General features: G+C 37.2%; 1 protein-coding gene across 2 annotated transcripts in view; it reads right to left on the minus strand.

The window, feature by feature from the left end:
- Positions 1–19,626, minus strand: part of TMTC1 (transmembrane O-mannosyltransferase targeting cadherins 1) — a 265,889-nt gene that overhangs the window by 135,053 nt on the left and 111,210 nt on the right. For both annotated transcript variants that reach the window (XM_079139333.1, XM_079139332.1), the window contains exon 7: positions 19,285–19,388. In XM_079139333.1, the coding sequence (XP_078995459.1) occupies positions 19,285–19,388 (104 nt within the window). The remainder of the gene's footprint in view (positions 1–19,284; positions 19,389–19,626) is intronic.

Below are 19,626 nucleotides of genomic sequence, written 5' to 3' on the forward strand. Positions count from 1 at the left end.
AATCACATTACCCTAATATATTTCCTTATCCTATGCAGATGCCTCCAGTAGATGAATATGAAAAAATCATGCACTACATTCAAAAACATACAGTCCTTGCTTATTTTACATAAAATGATACTGCTCAAAGAAGCATTCTTTTTCTTTCACTTATTAAAAAAAAAAAAAAAAACTTTATTGCTTCATAAAGACAGGGCCTTGGGTCACTGATCACACTTACCTCCTCTTAGCAGGGCACTGCCAACACTCTCAAAATATTAACCTCAGTGTAAGATGCTTTTACTACCAGAATGAAACACCCTGCCCTGCCCCAACTCTGCATATACCCAGTAGGCGTGGTGATCTGTGCTGTCCCTTCCCAGGTGGTTGCCTATTTTCATCCTCACAACTCCTCAATTACCCCTCATGCTTCAAAGCATATCCACAGCCTTGCCATGTCTCAGCAATGACAGGACTATGCAGGCATCATCTGCTTATCGGTAGTAGCAACTTCTTCCCTGCCTATAACCTTCTCCAGGGTATAGCTACTTCCTGCATTACCCTTCTTAAAAGACAAAATCATCACTTGAATTCAGTAAATATTGATTACTTATCTGCTTTTTTCTAGGTGCTGAAGGGTATGAAGATCTAGCCCCCCTGCTCTCGACAAGGGTATTTTCACTGAATTGGTGGTGAGAACAGATTCATACATTACATGGTTGGGTATAGTATAATATTAACATCAAATTTCAATGGCATTCTAAGAACTCAGACTAATGAGAAGTGAAGAATTAAGGGAAGAGGGCCTCAAATCTTCACAGAATGTAAATAGGCGGAAAGATGGAAGACAGACTGTATAGGCAGGGCCACCAAATAAGGAAGGCTTTAAACTATAAATGAACATGGCACTTTCTAAGAACAGTTAAACGTATAGGATTAAAAATGTATAATATTGGGGCTGGGGAGATAGCTCAGTTGGTAGAGTGCTTGCCTTGTAAGCACAAGGCCCTGGGTTCGATCCCCAGCACCCAAAAAAAAAAAAAGTATAATATTAAAATTATAAAATGGCCAGGTATTGTGGCACATACCTATAATCTCTAGCTACTGGGGAGGATGAGTCAAGAAGATCTCAAGTTTGAGGCCAGCCTGGGAAACCTAGCAAGATTCTGTCTCAAAATAAAAAATAAGAAGGGCTGGGGATACAGCTGTGATAAAGTGACACAAGGGTTCAATTCCCATTACCACAAAAATGACTCCCATAAAAATGTCTCAACAGTCAATCTTATTGAGTATTGGTGAAGATATAGAGCACTTGGAACTTCGGAACATCACTATAAATTGATTAAACTGCTTTGGAGAACTGTAGGCAGTTTTGAGAAAGCAAAATGAATACATACTTTATGACGTAGCAATTCCATTCCTAAGTTTATACCAGGCAGCACTGCACACGTTTACCAAAAGACATAAGATTGTTCAAGACAATACTATTCCTAACAGCCAAAATCTACAGACGGCCCTGATGCCCATCTACAATAAAAGGAATACATATATTATAGAATATCCATCAATAGAAAATCTATTCAGCAATGAGAGTGAATACAAGAATATGCATGAACCTCATAATGATCATGTGGGACAAAAACAGAAGACAGAAAAGAGGAAAACTACAGACAAGGACAGGATGACTAGAAATTGGATCTAATCCCCCAAAACCAGGGTTGGCAGCAAGAAGTCATAGGCAATTCCCGTCCATCCCACCCATGATACAGAAGGTGGTCTGTCACCCTCATCACCTTGCTCCTCCATGGCAACAGAAGTGCTGGGCAAATGCTATGACTTACCCTGGGGACATTCCAGGGTCATGAACCATCAGCAGTACCGAATGCTTTCTGTCTCAGCATGTGGGACCTGAGATGGCAAGACCATTTCCAAACATTGAATGAATCAGGAAAAGAGATCCAAAAAACTCTATGACCAGCTTCTCACTGCATCTCATTAAAGTTCTGGCTTATAAGGACCAACAGTCCAACTGCACCAGCTCAATTAAAGGTAGGGCTATTTTTAATTTCCCAGAAGAATACAAAGACAGAAACTCAGACTAAACCCCGTCTCCTTAGGAGCCACAAACAAGCAGTGACAAGAAAGAAAGGTAGTACCCGCCGCTGGGGCTCCAGGCCTCCTTCATGGCTGCCCTGCTTGTCTTGGTGTTTGCTCCACCTCCTCTCTGTTCTGGGCTTCTCATACAGTGACAGACTGGAGCACTGTCACTGGGGCTATCCCAGCCTCCACTTTTCTGTTGTCTTCATACACTGGTTCCTTTGCCACCAAGAGGCTCATCTTCAGATTTCACATTCCTGGGAGCAGCGCCTGATTGGCTCACCCATTTTATGGATTCAATTCTCACAGATGACAGAACTTGAACTCTACTGATCCTTCAGGTCCCAGCATAGATGTCACTTCCTCTGATAAGCCTCCCCTGTCACAGTCCCTCTCCATGCCAGGCTGGTGTCCTCTAGCATCAGGGTTTATCACCCTGATTTGTACCTGTCCATTAATGTGCCTGCCTTCCCTACTAAAATGGCTCCTTAAATAAATGGAAATCAACTTGACATTAAAATAAGGTCTAAAAGTCTGGAAATATTTGATTTTTATACTTTTATCTTAGCCTGAAACAACTATATATTTTTCCAGTTGTCCAGGCATGTGGCTGATGGGCACAGTCAGAAGATTCTGGATTTCAGTAGCCTTCTCAGCTCTTAATGTCATGGAATACTGAGGACCATACCATAGAATACTGAGGATCATGGCAGTAAAGGTACTCCCATTCATAGAAACAGCTTCATAAAACTATGGCAGGATTATGTTTTCTTCTATCATGCTAAGTGAAGAAAGCCAGTCTCAAAGAACCAAAGGCTGAATATTCTCTCTGATATGTGGACACTAACACATGTCATAGGAGGGGGAGGGAAGAATAGAAGTTCATTGGATTAGACAAAGGGGAATGAAGGGAAGGGAAGGGGATGGACAAGGAAAGACAGTAATGAATCAGACATAGCTTTCCTATGTTCATAGATGAATACATGACCAGCGTAACTCCACATCATGTACAACCACAAGAATAGGACCCTAATTAGAATAAGTTATATTCCATGCACGTAGGTCAAAATGCAGTCTACTTTCATGTATGTATAAAAAGAACAAATTTTAAAAATTAAAAAAAAAAGAGCCAGTGTGTGCCTTCTGGCCATTTCTATCACTCTATTCCTTGGAGAGTGAAATTGTTTTCAGATTAGATTGTGCAAACATATACTTTTGTGCTCCCTTCCATATTTTAATTCAATATGTGACTATATTTTGTTTTAATGATAATAGAAATTTTTCCTGCTTATTTATGTCAAAATTTGCATTATGCAAAATAATTTTAAACCTTTAACTTACTACCCTGTTTTGCTGCATGTGATAATAATTATGTAGAATTTGTCTCTGCCTTATAGATGCTTATTATTTAAAATAGACACCCAAAAGTATATTGATAGCAGAGTAAGAATATTAAAACAATAAATAAAATTAAAATAAACTGCAATGAATATAGTTTAAATGAAAACTTATTACTGTGGATAAACTATAAAGTGAACTGAACTGTCATTAAATTTTTCTGACCTTTGATATTTGTCACTAATAAGTAATCTTGTTAATAGAAACAGTTTGATCAAAACAGAAAAAAAAAAAGAAATTTACCATCAAAGATTGCTAGCAACTTCATACCCATACATCTGCAAAAGAGCAAACAGAGCTTCTGCAAAGTAAATGCATTGTCATTTCTTACTTGTGATCTCTTTTTTTCTCTACAGCACATAATGGCATCTTTATTTCAAACTATTATACTTTCTCTCATTGAGCACTGCTTCAATATCCATTGAGCAGACATGGTCTGACTGCTCACTATGCAGCAGGCTCAGGTTTCTACAGGGAAGTCCTGTTGGACTGTTAATGAACCCTAGCCAAATATATTAAAAATCCTGCTAACATGTACCACATTTTCTATTTTATAAGGCATTGCATATTGGGCTTATCTGATAACAACAAAACCTCTACAAAGTAAGCACGACTCTCATTCCCGTAGCAAAAGACACAGCCTTAAAGAGACTGTGATCCATTCCATGTCCTACAGCAAGCACATGGCTGAACTTGCACATGCAGTAGGTTTTCTGACTCCAAATACAACAACCTACTGTGTCAAATGGGCTTCCACCAGCATTTTGTTTATTCATATGGAGAACTGAAAGGAAATATGATGAATAAAATACTGGAGTTCAGTGGAACTACACTCGCTGGAGACCCAGACTACGCCTTGACTAGTGCAGCTCAGATGAACTTGAGCTTTCATGCAGTTAAAGTAGGACTGACATACACTCAAAATCAGGGCACAATCTCCTCCAACACTATCCAGCAGATGACTGCACTGCTGACATGTTTGTTAGAACATCCCATAACAAGAAATAGAAACTTTAAATCAAAGTTTGGGCTTGGCATTTTATTCATTATGAAAAGCAATTCTTGCTTTTATGTTTTACTGTTAGCAGAAAATAAAAGAACTGCTCCTTTAACTTTCCTCAGCTTCTCAAAGATTTAAGACTGCAATGAAAATACAACATGTAGATTTAAAGGATCAGACAGGCTTCTTCAAGAAGTAAAAACTAATAAGTGATCCAGATCAGCAGTTTCTAACAAGGGGTCCCTAGTTCACAGGTAAAACTTGTTACCTCTGCAAGCTCCCTGTTCTGACTCCCTCCCTCTCCCTCTTTCTTACATTTCTCCCCTTCATTCCAAAACAAATCAGGTATCCAAAACAAACCAGGCAAGTTACTACTACAGAATGTCATTTTAGTTAGAAAAACTTCACGTGATGATCTTGATAATCTCTTTTATTCCCAAGAAGCTATTTTTCTCTGAACATAATGTGGAATACACAATGGGGGCAGCACCCCCTGTAGAAATCTCTTCAGCCACAGGAGACACTGCCTATACCCATGGGTCTCAGAAAGAGTGACACCCAGAAACATGGAGGCTGGACAAAGATTGTGCCATCTAATCTTGTGACCTATTAATCAGAATCTCTGTGCCATGAAGCAGGAAGTCTTCGGTTTAAACATGCCTCTTGGGTGATTCTGTTATTCCCTCTGGTTTGGTAATCATTACTTTAATATAGCAGAAGAGCCTGGCACAGTGGCATACATGTGTAATTCCAGCAATTCAAGAGGCTGGGGTAAAAGGATCCCAAGTTCAAGGCCAGTCTCAGCAACTTAGCAAGAACTTATCTTAAAATAAACAATAAAAAGGGCTGGGGATATAGCTCAGTGGTAAAATCCTGGGTTCAATTCTAAATACCACAAAATTTATTAATTAACCAATTGAGTAATCAATTAATTAATTTTAGAAATAAAATACAATAGCAGAAAAACTTCAATTTCGAATTTTGAGGGCTTCCTAAACATGTTTTGAAGGTCCTGGTATGTTGATAAAGCAAGAATAGAGCAGTAATTTTGCATAGCTTTCTTTAAACATGTACATACTATTTTTAAAAAGAAAAAAAATTTAATTCAATAAGTTGTAATCCAGAGTTTATTATGAGATAGCTACCAAACTAGGGGCTTCACCAAATGTCCAAAAGCTGTAATGACCAAAACCCAAGGTGTTGTGCATATCAACTGAACAATCAACTGAAAATGAAAAGAGGAAAAAATGTCTTTAGAAAGAATTTGAAAAAACAAAAATAAAAAATAGAAGTTGGGTCCTACCTTAATGTTATTTTCTATCTTGATATTTTCATACAGTTCAATAACACAAGCCTTTGCCTGTCTTTCTGAATAGCAGAAACTGACCTACTCACTTAAGCAAATCTATTCTAGCTGCCTATCGAGGACTCTATCTCACAAAAAACATGAGGCTGAAGGCAGGACTTTATATTCTTTCACTGAAAATCCTATTTTATCTGTTTTCTGGATTGAAAGATAGATATTTTCAGGATTATAAAGGCAATACTTCTTCTATCAGGTATATACTACTTTGTGTCCTGTACCCTTCAAATCTGGACAGACAAAACCCATGATCCAGCAGCAGTGGAAACGTCATTTCCACTGCAGGCTCCAAACATGTGCAGAGGCCATGCTTAACTGAGGCTTCTGCTTTTACTTTTAATGCCAGACTTATAAGATTGCATGTTCAAGTAACACATTGCTAAAGACACTTTACAAACAAGAGTAAATTCTGGACCGACACTTTTCTGACAGAACAAGTTACACATAAATCTACTCCATCTTTTCTCAAATGCATGAGCACCAAATCCACAAAAGTAGAATATCTGGGCTTTGAACTCTAGAAGTGGTACTTTAGCACAATGCTCAAGTGTGTTTGACACACTTGTCTGGGTTTTGACAACATAGAATAAAATCACAAAGCCCTGCGTGGTCTAGCCAGGGCACAGTTTGAGTGGTAATTTACAAGTATCAAAAGCAACCATGGTTTTGGGTCTTGAAGGGCACTGCTTTTAGATATGACTCAAATTCTAAGTTAATCTTCATTTCAAAAAGCAGGAATTCTCCCACCACTCAGATCAGCTGAATAAACTATAAGTTGGCAGCTTAGAAGAAACCATGTGAACCAGAGGCCGACAAAGCTTCAGGGAACCAACTGCCATCCTTCCACCTTCTGTCCAAGAGTCAGGCCAAGAGTGCCAAGCTTGATCCAGGCCAGTACTGTCCATTAGATACATAATACAATTACTTTCAGTTATCTGTAAGCTATGTTAATCCCCAAAAACCAGAGGCCAAATGATCTCTCCGATATGCAGGTGATGCTACGTAATGGGGTGGGAGAGAGGCAAGAATGGAGGAAGGATGGATTGTACAGAAGAAAAAGAGGGCTGGGGAGGGGGCAGGGGGAAGGAAAAATAACAGAATGAGACAAACATCATTATCCTATGTACATGTATGATTACACAATTGGTGTGACTCTACTTCGTGCACAACCAGAGAAACAACAGTTGTACCCCAGTTGAGTACAATGAATCAAAATAAATAAATAAATAAATGTTCAATATTTTTTAAAAAGAACCATTTGGTAGGTTGAGTTACCATGTACATTTTTTTTTATTTTTAATTTATTCATTTTTCTTATAAAAGCAAAATATTTTCAAGTTAATTTATTTTACTTTATTATTTTGTTTGTCAAAATAATCCATGTATTCTCAATCTGGGAAAACTTGCAAAATTTTAAGTATGTCTTTCAAATGAATTAAATCTGCATGTATTTTGGCTTAATTAAATGGCTTACTATAACTCTAAAAAAATTAAAAAATTAAAAAAATAAAGTCTCTTCTCATGGTTAGATGGGCTGAACTTGGAATTGTACATTATCTGACAACTTGTGGGAGGCATTGCCACTCTGGGGCAAGGCATTATTGCTACTTCACAGGTGAAATTTCTATAGAATTAAAGTTGAAGACTATCATTAAAAAAGAATAAAATGAAACAATAAATTAATTTTAATAACTTATTTTAATAACTATATCCAAAAGTCATTAAATATATAATTAATATAAAAATTGTTAATAGTATATTTCATTTTTTTTTTTCTTAGCAAGTCTTTAAAATTCAGTGCATCCTTTACACTTATAGCTCATCTTGATTTGGACTAGCCACATGGAATGCAGGGCTCCTGTGGTGGATCTAGACGGTCACCCCACTGCTGCCCCACCTATCCTCTCCTACATGCATGTGTCCTTGGCTTTATCTTTTTGGTTCAGTATTTCTATTCCACACCCATTCCACTATGCTTGGTTGTAGTCCCAAATTATTGTCCTGTTGTCGCAATCAGGTTTTGTTTCATTTCATTTCATTTCATTTCATTTCACTCAACATGTCATCTGTCTCTACTCCTTCCCTGTAATTGCTGGTGAAAATTTCTGTTCTGTTGTTCCTATAGAAATTCCATATAGGGTGAGAGAGATGGGGGTAATAGAAGCTGTGATGGCAAAATGTTCTTAGTTGTTTAAAAAAAAAGACGTAATGATATCTAAACTTAGAGCAACTTAAAAAACAAAAAAGGTGACAGAGAAGTCTTCATGATTAATAGAAATGTAGCTACAGCTGTGGTCATTCAGACTTTCATGGTTTGAGAACCATGAAGGATGCAGGAGATAAAAGAGAGAGCCAGCTGACACACAGAAAGGACCTGGCTGGCCCAGGCAGAGTTCCCTTAGGTACCCCTGGTTAAGGGGCTCTATCACCCTTCTAGAGGACGAATCAGAAATTAATATCAAGAACCACACTGTATGGACTTTGCATTTTGTTGTATATGTAATTATGCAAGTTAACCAGACATTCCACAGTATGAATTCCATGATTCACAAGGAAATATTTTATTGCCTATATGAAATTATAAGTAAACAGACCTTTGCAGATATTTTTCAAGACAGAATTGGACAAGGCATGGGGATACAGGGATGGTGGACAAGTGATAATTACAATCAAATTTCTGTTACTCAGAATAGAATATCAGGTGTGTTACACTCCTCAGAAGGGTAGATGATGATATCTGAGGGTTATTTCAGGATAACCAGGATTATCATTCATTCAGCCAACAGTGTTTCTAGGGTTTATTTTGTTGCAGGCTCTGAGTCAAAGCCTCATAAGACCAAGAGACAAATTGTAAGGGCCAGCAGAGCAGTTCTCACCCACAGGGCTATTAGCAAAACTATTCAATATTTCAAGTCAGCACAGAGCACCCTCACATTCAATGTCTAATGGATAGACAGAGATCTGGGAGGCCCCAGGATTCTGAGGGGCTCTGTTCTGGTGATTCATGACAGAGGCTTGAGGAGCTTTACTAACAATAATTACATGGGGAGAAAATTTTATTATTATAAAAACTTGACCTGGCCAGGTATGGTGGCACACACCTGTAAACTCGGTAACTAGGAAGGCTAAGGCAGGAGGATCTCAGGTTTGAAGCCAGCCTCAGCAACTTAGTAAGATCCAAATAAAAAGTAAAAAGGGCTGAGATGTAGCTCAGGGGGTCAGACACCCCTGGTTACATCCCCAATCCCTCAAAACAAAAAAAACAAACAAACAAACAAAAAAAAAAACCAATAACAACAAAAAATTTCTGGAATCTCTCTCAGGGAGGAAACAATCATTTCAGTTGTTGTAGTTGTTTTTGTTTTAAAGACAAACACCTTACAGGTCATGTCAGACACAGGGCACAAAGCTAAGCATTCATTAAGTCTGTTCAATTTTCCTCTGAGGCACACAGGAGCCTGCATTCCCTAGCCCCTGCACTTGAGTGGGGCAGACAACAACTTCTGACCAGCAGTCTGGGCAGAGGTGATGTGGGTCTATGGTGAAATACTTGATGGTATTAAGGAATTACTGACTTTTTTTTTTATTATTATTTAGGTATCCTGAAGACATTGTGGTTATATTTTTAAAAGAGAAATAAATAATAAGTTAATTGATACCATATTTGCAACTGGTTTCAAAATGGTTTACTGATAGGTAAAACAAAGAGATTAGAAGTGAGTGGGGTTGCTGATGAAACAAGACTGAGCACAGAAGATAAATGCTGAAACTGGGGGAGACGGACAAACAAGGAGTTCATTATTATATTCTCTCCACGTTCATAATATGTATGTGAAAGTTTCAATAGAGAAGGGTGGGCCTCTCCAGTTTTACTTCCTCTACTACTTTCCTACTCTGGATTGCAGGACCATGAAGCAGCTCAGAGCTCAGAGCCACCACCTGAAACATGGCAGGATTCACAGCCATCTTTCTGTGAGCAAAAATTAAATCTCTTCATGTTAATAAATTATGCCCTATTGTTATATATGTGTGTGTGTATGTTACATATATAATCACTATAAAATACATAAATATATCACCTATTAAAAACTACAAAATTTTGTAGGATTCCTATAAAATGGCTCAATTTAAGTTTTTATAGGTGTTGAAACTTTAGGATGATGGGAATGAATGGGTTAAGCCATTTTCAACTTCAGAGTCTGCCATCACCTCAGCATAGGTGAGTCACACTTAAGTAGGATGTAAATACTTATCTGGTTTGGGAGATAATTTAGCCTTGGATGGATTGGATCACTTGGGGTTGTGTAAAAAATTAGTAGGAATTTGTCAGGAGGAGGAAAAGAAAAGGAGGAAGAACAGAAGGAGGTAGGCCTAAGCAACTAACTGAGTAAAGAGACTAGCCAAAGATAGGTCAGTCCATGACAAATCCCCAGGGGCAGAGCCGCTGCAGGGCTTGGCGGGTGGTGATTAATGTAAACTAATCGTGGCATGGGTCTACAACACAGCTCTGCTCCGGTCCAGAGTCTGGTTGCTTATACACAAACACCTTAACTGAGTGATATTTTAGGGGTTTTTAATGTGAAAGGTCTGTGTCCTGTATCTTCAGTGGCACAAAAGAGGAAATGACAATAGCAATGGACAGATGAGTGAAATGAAGAGTTCAGGAGGAGAGGGAACATGAAATGGAGGTGCCCACGAGAATGTTAGACCCAAATGGAACAAAAAGCCTAGGACGGCAGGACACCCCAGCATGTGGGAAAGGATTTGAATCAATTTTCTTTAAATCTCAAAAAGCAAGACCTAAAACAGCACTGGGCTCCACAAGTCCATGTATTCTGCAGGCCATCCTCATGACGGAGCACCATTCTCACCTGGCTCAGCACGGGATGAAGAGCAGACAAACATCTGCCCAGCTGAAAATGTCTTAATGACAAAGAGCAGAACAAGGATAGATCTCATCTAGAAAGGGCAGAGAAATGGCTTCAGAAACAGAAAGGTAAACGTAGATGTCATGTCCATAGAAGCATCCGATATACAAGAGTGGAGTCATTATCCATTCATCCATCATATGATAAATATTGCACTAGGTCCTGCATAAGACTATACAACCTGTATAACCTGCCAGCAATGCAAAGGAATCTAAGATATGGACTCTACCCTTGAGAAAGCCATAACTTCATGGAAAAATAAAATAAAATACAACTACATAAAAAAATTTTTTTAAAAAAGAGAAAAATTGGCAAAGAGTTCACAAGAATAGCATGTAATAGGAAAAAAAAGAGACAGCCTCAAAATTGAGTTAAGAAATCTCAAACAAGATTTCAAGCAAGAAGCAACAACAGCTAAAGGGGGAAGGAAAGGGCATTACAGAACTGGAAGCCGCATGCAAATAGGATCTGAGGTAAAAAAAGGCAGAGATGAATTTAAGGAACTAAAGCAGTTAACTCTAGCTAATATCCAAAGTTAGAGAGGAAGGGAAGAGAGAAGTCAAGAGATGAATGTACCCAGCCTGGTGGCACATGTCTATAATTCTGGCAATTTAGGAGACTGAGACAGGAGGACCAACAACTTAGCAAAGCCCTGAGCTACTTAGTGAGACCCTGTCTTAAAATAAATTTAGAAAAAGAAAAAGAAAGTAAAAGGACTGGGATGTTGCTCAGTGGTTAAGCTCCCCTGAGTTCAACTCCCAATACCCATACCCAGAGAGAGAGAGAGAGGTGGGAGGAGGGAGAGATGAAGAAAGCAGCAGCAGCCAGATCCCTTATTCTTTATCCTAAAGAAAATTGGAAACTACCAACTTTAAAAATATTAAGAGTTAGAAATACCAACTGGGAAGAGTGTGGAAGATGCATCTGAGGAGAGCAAACTGTGGCAAAAGAGACAAGTTAGAAAGTTCTCTCAGTAATGCAGGCAGAGACCATGAGGGCCACAAAGATGGCAGCAGTAGGGATGACCTCAAGTGAACAGATACTAGGATTAAGAAGATCAGAGTCACAGGACTGCATGGATGTGAGGAATGAAGGAGATGCAGGCATCAGTAATGATTGCCAGGTTATTTGGCTTCCACAGCTGGGAGGACAACTGGGCCTAGGGGATCTTGCTTGACAAGAGAAAGTTGTGCAATCAAAAAGCAACGTATTTTTTGTTCTTTGGCTTCTAATTACACAACTCCTCTCAAATGGAAAGTAGATACATTTATAATTCAGTGTCATGTCATCAATTGATCCACACAATCTCAATAATTATAGGTTGGGAAAGTTTTTGTTCCATTACAAGGGATCGGCTGGCAGCTGATACTATCTGAATGTGTGGGTAAAAGTGAAAAGGTAAAAGATAAAGTACCCTGTCACCAGAGGATCTTGAATAAATGAGGCTTGACATGACCAATGGTCAGGAATAAGAGGTCAAATTCTAAATTCTATAAACTCATGATAACAAAACTGTTCAAAGTACCACTTAAAAAAATATCAAAAGACTGGCATGGTAGAACACACCTATGATCCCATCCACTGAGGAGGCTGAAGCAGGAGGATCCCAAGTTTAAACCCAGTGTGAGCATCTTAGAACCTGTTCCAAAATAAAAAGGGCTGGAATGTAGCTTGGCAGTGGCATTTGCCTAGTCTGTGTGAGGTCCTGCATTCAATCCACAGTACCAGAAAAAGTAAATAAATAAAATAATTAAAACATAATCCTCATATAAATACACAGTAGAAAATAAAAATTTATATCACTCATTAGTAAGGGAGGCAGACCCTTGACAAAGACAGTTCAAAAGAGACTTTCAGATAGGCAAAGTCTTCTTAGATATAATACCAAAAGCACAAGCAACAATGACAACAACAGTAAATAGATTGGACTTTGTCAAAATTAAAAACTTTTTACCTCAAAGGATATTGTCAAGGAAGTGAAACAACACCACATAGGAAAAAAGTTTATAAATCAAAAATCTGATAAGGGACTTGCATTTAGAATATATAAAAAGAACTGTTACAACTCAATAATTAAAAGATAAATAACCCAATCAAAATGTAGACAAATATCTAAAAACATTTCTCCAAAGACAGGAAAATGGCCAATACTCATAAGAAAAGATGTTCACCATCAAGAGCCATCAGCGAAATATAAATCAAACTGGCAATGAGATAGCACTTTACAGACTGGTATGGCCATAAGAAAAACACAAAGATTGTCAAAGAGACAAGTGTTGGCAAGAATGTAGAGTAACTGGAAGCCTCCTGTGCTGCTGGTACAGCTGCCTTGGCAAACATTCTGGCAGTTCCTCAGAGTTAAACACATGAGTTCACTTCTCTGACCCAGCAGTCCCACTCCTACATACAGACTAACAAGGGAAGAAAACATGTACCCCAAAAAACTTGTACATGGAAGCTCACAGCAGCAGTATTTAAAATAGCCAAAAGGAGAAACAAACCCAAAATATCCGTTTTTATGGAAAAATAAAATGTATTATGATATATCCACACACTGAAATACAATCAAGAAGTAAAAGGGAATGAAATATTGATACCTGCTTCAATATGGATGAAGTCTGAAAACATGAAGCTAATCACCACTGAGATAACATACATAGAATCAGTAAATCTAGAAGGACAGAAATGAGATCCAAAGCTGCCTAGGGCTGGGGAACTAGGGTAAAATACAGAGTGCCTGCTAATGGGCTTTCTTTTGGGGAAGATGGAAATATTTTAAATCAATAATGGTGATGTTACACAGCTCTATAAGTATACTAAAAAGCACTATTGCATCATCATCCAGGTTAATAAATGAGTTGTATGATATACAATTTATATCTCAGTAAACTTTTTATTTAAAATTAAATTAATCGAATATGTACAAAAATAGGTACATATCTACATATAAATTGAATTTTTGAAACTAATTTTTATGGTGAAAGAATAGAAAGCAGTAAGATTAGCAAATCAAATACATGTGCATTCAATATCTTGCAAGGTAATAAAACTGTAACATTAGAAGTTTTATTTTTCTACTAGAGAGAAATCATCACCACAACTATCCAGTTTCCATATGTTAAATTCTAAGATGACAGAGTTGTAAAATACAGAAAACAGTAATGATAAGGACATAACAAGTCAATTGCTCACATTACAGCAAAGGTCATGTGGCTTATTTTGTCTTATTCCCATGCCTTAATTTTTCTTAAAAGTTTTCCCATGAAGATACCACAGTAATTTTTCATCTCAGTCTAGTTAAGCAGAAAATGACAAGGACAATATTTCCTCTGAGCTAAACACATGGAAATAAGATAATCTAAAAGGGCATCTCAGAATTAAAGCTACAAGACCTCTTGAAACAAAGGAAAACTTGATCAAGTTACTCTTAAAAGGTACTAGGTTTTTTAGTACATGTAACTATAGCAACTACTAAATGGAAAGTTAACATTCTCACCTGATAGTAATTTACTATATTTACTTTAAGAGAAGAAATAATACTTGAAATAAGAAAGCAAAGATGCTATGAAAGTTGCACAAACTTTGTAAATCCAGTAAAGAAAGTGGTTATGGACTGAAGTCTGCCTTTCAAAATTCCTACTCTAAGTCTTTGATCCACTTTGAGTTGATTTTGTGCAGGGTGAGAGATAGAGGTTTAATTTCATTTTGTTACATATGGATTTCCAGCTTTCCCAGCACCTTGTTGAATCGACTACCTTTTTTTGGCACCTTTGTCTACTATGAGATAACTGTATTTATGTGGGTATGTCTCTGCGTCTTTCATTTTGTACCATTGGTTTACATGTCTATTTTGGTGCCAATACCATGCTGTTTTTGTTACTATTGCTCTGTAGGACAGTTTAAGGTCTGTTAGTATGATGCCTCCTGATTCCTTCTTCTTGCTAAGGACTGCCTAGGCTATTCTGGGTCTCTTATTTTTCCAAATGAATTTCATGATTGCTTTTTCTACTTGTATGAAGAATGTCATTTGAATTTTAATAGGAATTGCACTGAATCTGTTTAACACTTTAGGTAGTGTGGCCATTTTGACAATATTAATTCTGCCTATCTAAGAGCATGGGAGATTTTTCCATCTTCTAAGAGCACCTTCAATTTCTTTCTTTAGGTTCTATAGTTTTCATTGTAGAGGTCTTTCACCTCTTTTGTTAGATTGACTCCCAGGTATTTTATTTTATAACTCAAAGTGGATCAAAGGCTTAGGCACTAAAACAGAGACCCTACTCCTAATAGAAGAAAAAGTAGGCCCAAATCTTTCTCATATCAGCTTAGAACCTGACTTTCTTAACAAGACTCCTAAAGAGCAAGAAGTAAAATTAAGAATCAATAAATGGGATGGATTCAAATTAAAAAGTTTCTTCTCAGCAAAGGAAACAATCAATAATTTGAAGACAGAGCCTACAGAATGGCAAAAAAATTTTACCACCCACACCTCAGATAGAGCACTAATCTCCAAGATATATAAAGAACTCAAAAAACTTAACACCAAAAACCAAATAACCCAATCAATGAATGGGCTAAGGAATTGAACAGACACTTCACAGAAGAAATATAATCAATCAACAAACATATGAAAAAATGTTCAACATCTCCAGCAATTAGAGAAATACAAATCAAAACTACTCTAAGATTTCATCTCACTCCAGTCAGAATGGCAATGATCAAGAATACAAGTAATAATAAGTGTTAGCAAGGAGGTGGGGAAAAAGGTACACTCATACATTGCTGGTGGAACTGCAGATTGGTGCAACCACTTTGGAAAGCAGTATGGAGATTGCTTAGAAAAACCAAATGGAACCACCATTTGACCCAGCTATCCCACTCCTTGTTTTATACCTAAAGGACTTAAAATCAGCATACTACAATGACACAGCCACATCAATGTTTATAGCAGCTCAATTCACAATAGCTAAACCATGGAACCAACATAGATGCCCTTCAACAGATGAAAGGATAAAGAAAATGTGGTACATATACACTATGGAATATTACTCATCCTTAAAGAAGAATGAAATTATGGCATTTGCAGGTAAATGGATAGAACAGGAGAATATCATGCTAAGTGAAATAAGCCAAACCCAAAAAAACCAAAGGCCAAATGTTTTCTCTGATGAGTGGATGCTGATCCATAGTCAGGGGTGGGTAGGGAAGAATGAAGGAACTTTGTATTGTACAGAGGGGAGTGAAAGGAGGGGTGGGGCAGGTGGGGATGGGAAGGACGGCAGATTGAGACAGACATTACCCTATACACATGTATGGAAATTTTTTTAAAAAAATTATCAATGTCTAAAAAAAAGATAATGAAAAATAAATAAATAAATAAAAGTTAAAAAAAAAAAAACTTGCTCTATAATGTGATTATTTGAAGATATGCCTGTAGGAAGGTAATACAGGTAACGAGGTCTTAAAGATGGGGCCCTAATCCACATAAATCTTTTGATGTCCTTTTAAGAAAAAGAGGCATCAGAAATCTCTCTTCAAGGACACAGGAGAATCTAAAAAGAACAATTAAAAAATGTTTAAATTTAAAAATGATTTTTAAAAAGGACACAGGAAAAAGGCCAGGTGAGGACACAGTGAGAAGGGCCATCTACTGGCCAGGAAAAGAGGCCTCACCACATGCCAACTTTGACAGCACCTTTATCTTGTACTTCCAGCCTACAGCACTGGGAGGGAATCAATTTCTGTTGCTTAACCTGCACAATCTGTGATATTCTGCTGTGGCAGCCCCAGCAGATGAATGCAGAAGAAAATGTTCAATGAGGCAGACTGACACAGCCAAATGACAAACTTGGAATCAGTACAGACTCAGAGTCAGCCTCATCACAGCTAAGTCACACAAATCAGGAGATAAAACTCAGCAGAAGAAGGAAACAGACCACGATAACCCAATTTGAGAATCATCAGCCTGCCAGAGGCAAAGTATGCAAGCAGAGCAGAAACCCTTCTCAGCAAAGGGATTAAAGACCTTCCCCCACTCACCACCACCATCCCTCTGAAAAAAGTCTATTCTAATGCAGCCATTCTACAGGAACGTGAAAACTCCTTCTCAACAACTGTCACTGGAATGTCCCTGGGTAGCTAAATATTTTAAGTTTGAACCTGAAGAACAGAAAGACACATCATTTAAAGGAAAGGAGATTATAAAGGTTATAGTGACTATGATATTTAATCACTTTCTATTGACTGAATTTCCCACACATCATCACTAGGATTCATACACATGCATGGATTCATAGACAGTTCTGGCAGAAATGTGAGTCTGGCAGCTCTGAAAATGAACATGTGCCTTGGAAGTGAAAAACAAAATCCTAATTTTGCCAGGAGTTCCACCATGGTTTGTCCGTCCATCCATCCTTCCTTCCTTTCTTTTTTCTTTTTGGTCACCAACCAGAAGAAAAATACAACTTAACTCTTTGGGTGGCTGAGAAAGTACATCAGGAGAGCAGTGAGTCAGAGATCAAAGTCAACTTGCCCTGACACTAAGGACCTAGGACTGGTTTACTGATGGTGTAAGATATGAATGAAATAATTGGTTGATGAACTGATAGTGTGTGTTCTTGTCCCTCTCCTTCTGCCTCTTTTATCTATGCATTTTGGGTTTTAGATGCTAGGAAGCTCAGGGAGCAGGCTGCATCTAATCAAAAAGAACAAATGCTCAAATTCGGAAGACAGGAATGTTTGGAGGGAAACCAATCCAAAGTTAAATGAAATGGGGCCATTGTGGGAGAACAGAATCTAGCAAAGTTCCTTTTTATCTTAAAGGCAGAAAGTAGCTATTTAAGAAGCTATAGAATTGAAGAAATTTATCAATGAATTGCCTCAGTTAAAAATATACAGACAAGGAGCCCTAGAGATTTTGAAAGCCAGTAGAGACATCTCAAAAAAAAAAAAAAAAAAAAAGAAAAGTAGATTGCAACATTAACAAAAAGCTGAATTAGAGATGTCAAATGTAGAGAATATTTCAACATTTTGAAAAACCTAGGACACTAACAAAAATTTATAAAGTTTCTGGACTGCCTAAGAGGTAAGCCAAAACTAGAGTTTAGATATCAAATGATTTCTGGATGCATACTCAAGATTTAATTACTACAAATATATGTTTTGAAATGAGAATAATTGTGATATAATATTTATCATAAAAAATGTGTTAATCAAATCAGATTTCATTTTTTAATGGAAAACAGAGTCTAAATGAAGAGAAGAGGCTGGGGGTGTAGCTACTCTAGAGTCCTGAATAGGCCCTGGGTTTCACCCTTCGCACAAAAAGTGAAAATTAACTAAAAAATAAATACGTTAGGCACAGTGGTATACACCTATAATCTCAGGTACTCAGGAGGCTATGAGAACCTCAAGTTCAAGGCCAGCGTGGACAGCTTAAATGAAACCCTGTCTCAAAAGATAAATTTAAAAAAGGGTTCAGAATGTTGATCAGTGGTTAAGTGCCCCCAGTCCAATCTCTAGTACCACAAAATAAATAAATAAAAACATAAACATGTAAATAGATATATAAATATAAAAAGAAAAACTAAAATCTATACAGAAAAATATGAAGGCATAAAAAGTCATAGAAATTTACCAATTAAACTATATAAGGGAAATGAAAGGAAAGATTGCTAACTAGCATGAAAAGAAAAGATAAAAATCTATTGTCTCTGAGGAATACAAATAAGCTAAAATATAAATAGATTACTGATCAAGGTTTAATTTGAGATTTTTCATGTCTTGCAAACATAAAAAATGAAGGTTACTGTCATAAAATTGTATGAGATAATATTAAAGGTACATATAAGGATGAACATTTAAGAACAGTGCACCTTAATGTTTAAAACATTATAGCAACCATATAATTCTGAAGAAGTTATTAAAATTATTAAATTATATCTGAAAGTCTCAGCAGTATATCACAGCAGATGAATAGATGAGGAATTAAACATCTTCTCAAAGAAGAAGAAACACTGATCACTTCTTGACTATCTCTAGAACTTTTAAGAACAAATGATAAAATATAACTATCCATATCTTGGCAAAAACCAGTGTTCATTTCTGTTGGTCACTTAGAACCTCCCCAACAATTTTAGTCTTACCAAAGGTTATGGTGTCTTACCAAAGGTTATGGTGTCCAAAAACCTCTGGGCTCCTCTCTGGGCTTTGTTCTATAACATTTGTCAGATGAGCCACTATACAGACATGTATTATTGATAACAGTATCTAGTAAAATATTTGTTGAATAAACAAATATACCAAAGAGAACAACAGCAATAACAAAATAATAAGCCAAAACAGTCACATTTGTTTAAAAAAAAAAAATCCAAATGTATGAATAGTAATTTCCTTTCTATCCACAAGCTGGATAAAACACAATCTTTCTTTCATCAAATGCAAAGCCCACCTATAATTTAATACAATTTAAAACTACCTAATTCATACCAAATAAAGTTAAAAAAATTATTTCTACTAACCTTGTAAGAATATAAGGCGAAAATGAAGCTGGATTATCCTGCTCTGAAAATAGGGGCATGGATCCTCCCATTATCCACAGACGGAAGTACAAAATGACGACCACCTTCAGAAAACAAGAAGATTTGGTTAAGAGGGCCACCAATAATCTCCTCTCTCTTTTTATGTGTGTTCTGCCCCTCCCATCAAGAAAAGGCCCTTTCCTTAAATCTGGCTTGGTTTCATGACTTATACTGATCAATAAAATGTGGTAGAAGATACTGTGTCCATTCTAGGTCTAACCCTCCCTGGTGAGGTCTTGCGATTTTTGGTCGATTCTTGCAGAACCCAGCTGCCATGTTGTA

Source organism: Sciurus vulgaris, assembly GCF_902686455.1.
Source record: "Sciurus vulgaris genome assembly, chromosome: 5".
In the NCBI taxonomy this organism is placed as follows: Eukaryota; Metazoa; Chordata; class Mammalia; order Rodentia; family Sciuridae; genus Sciurus; species Sciurus vulgaris.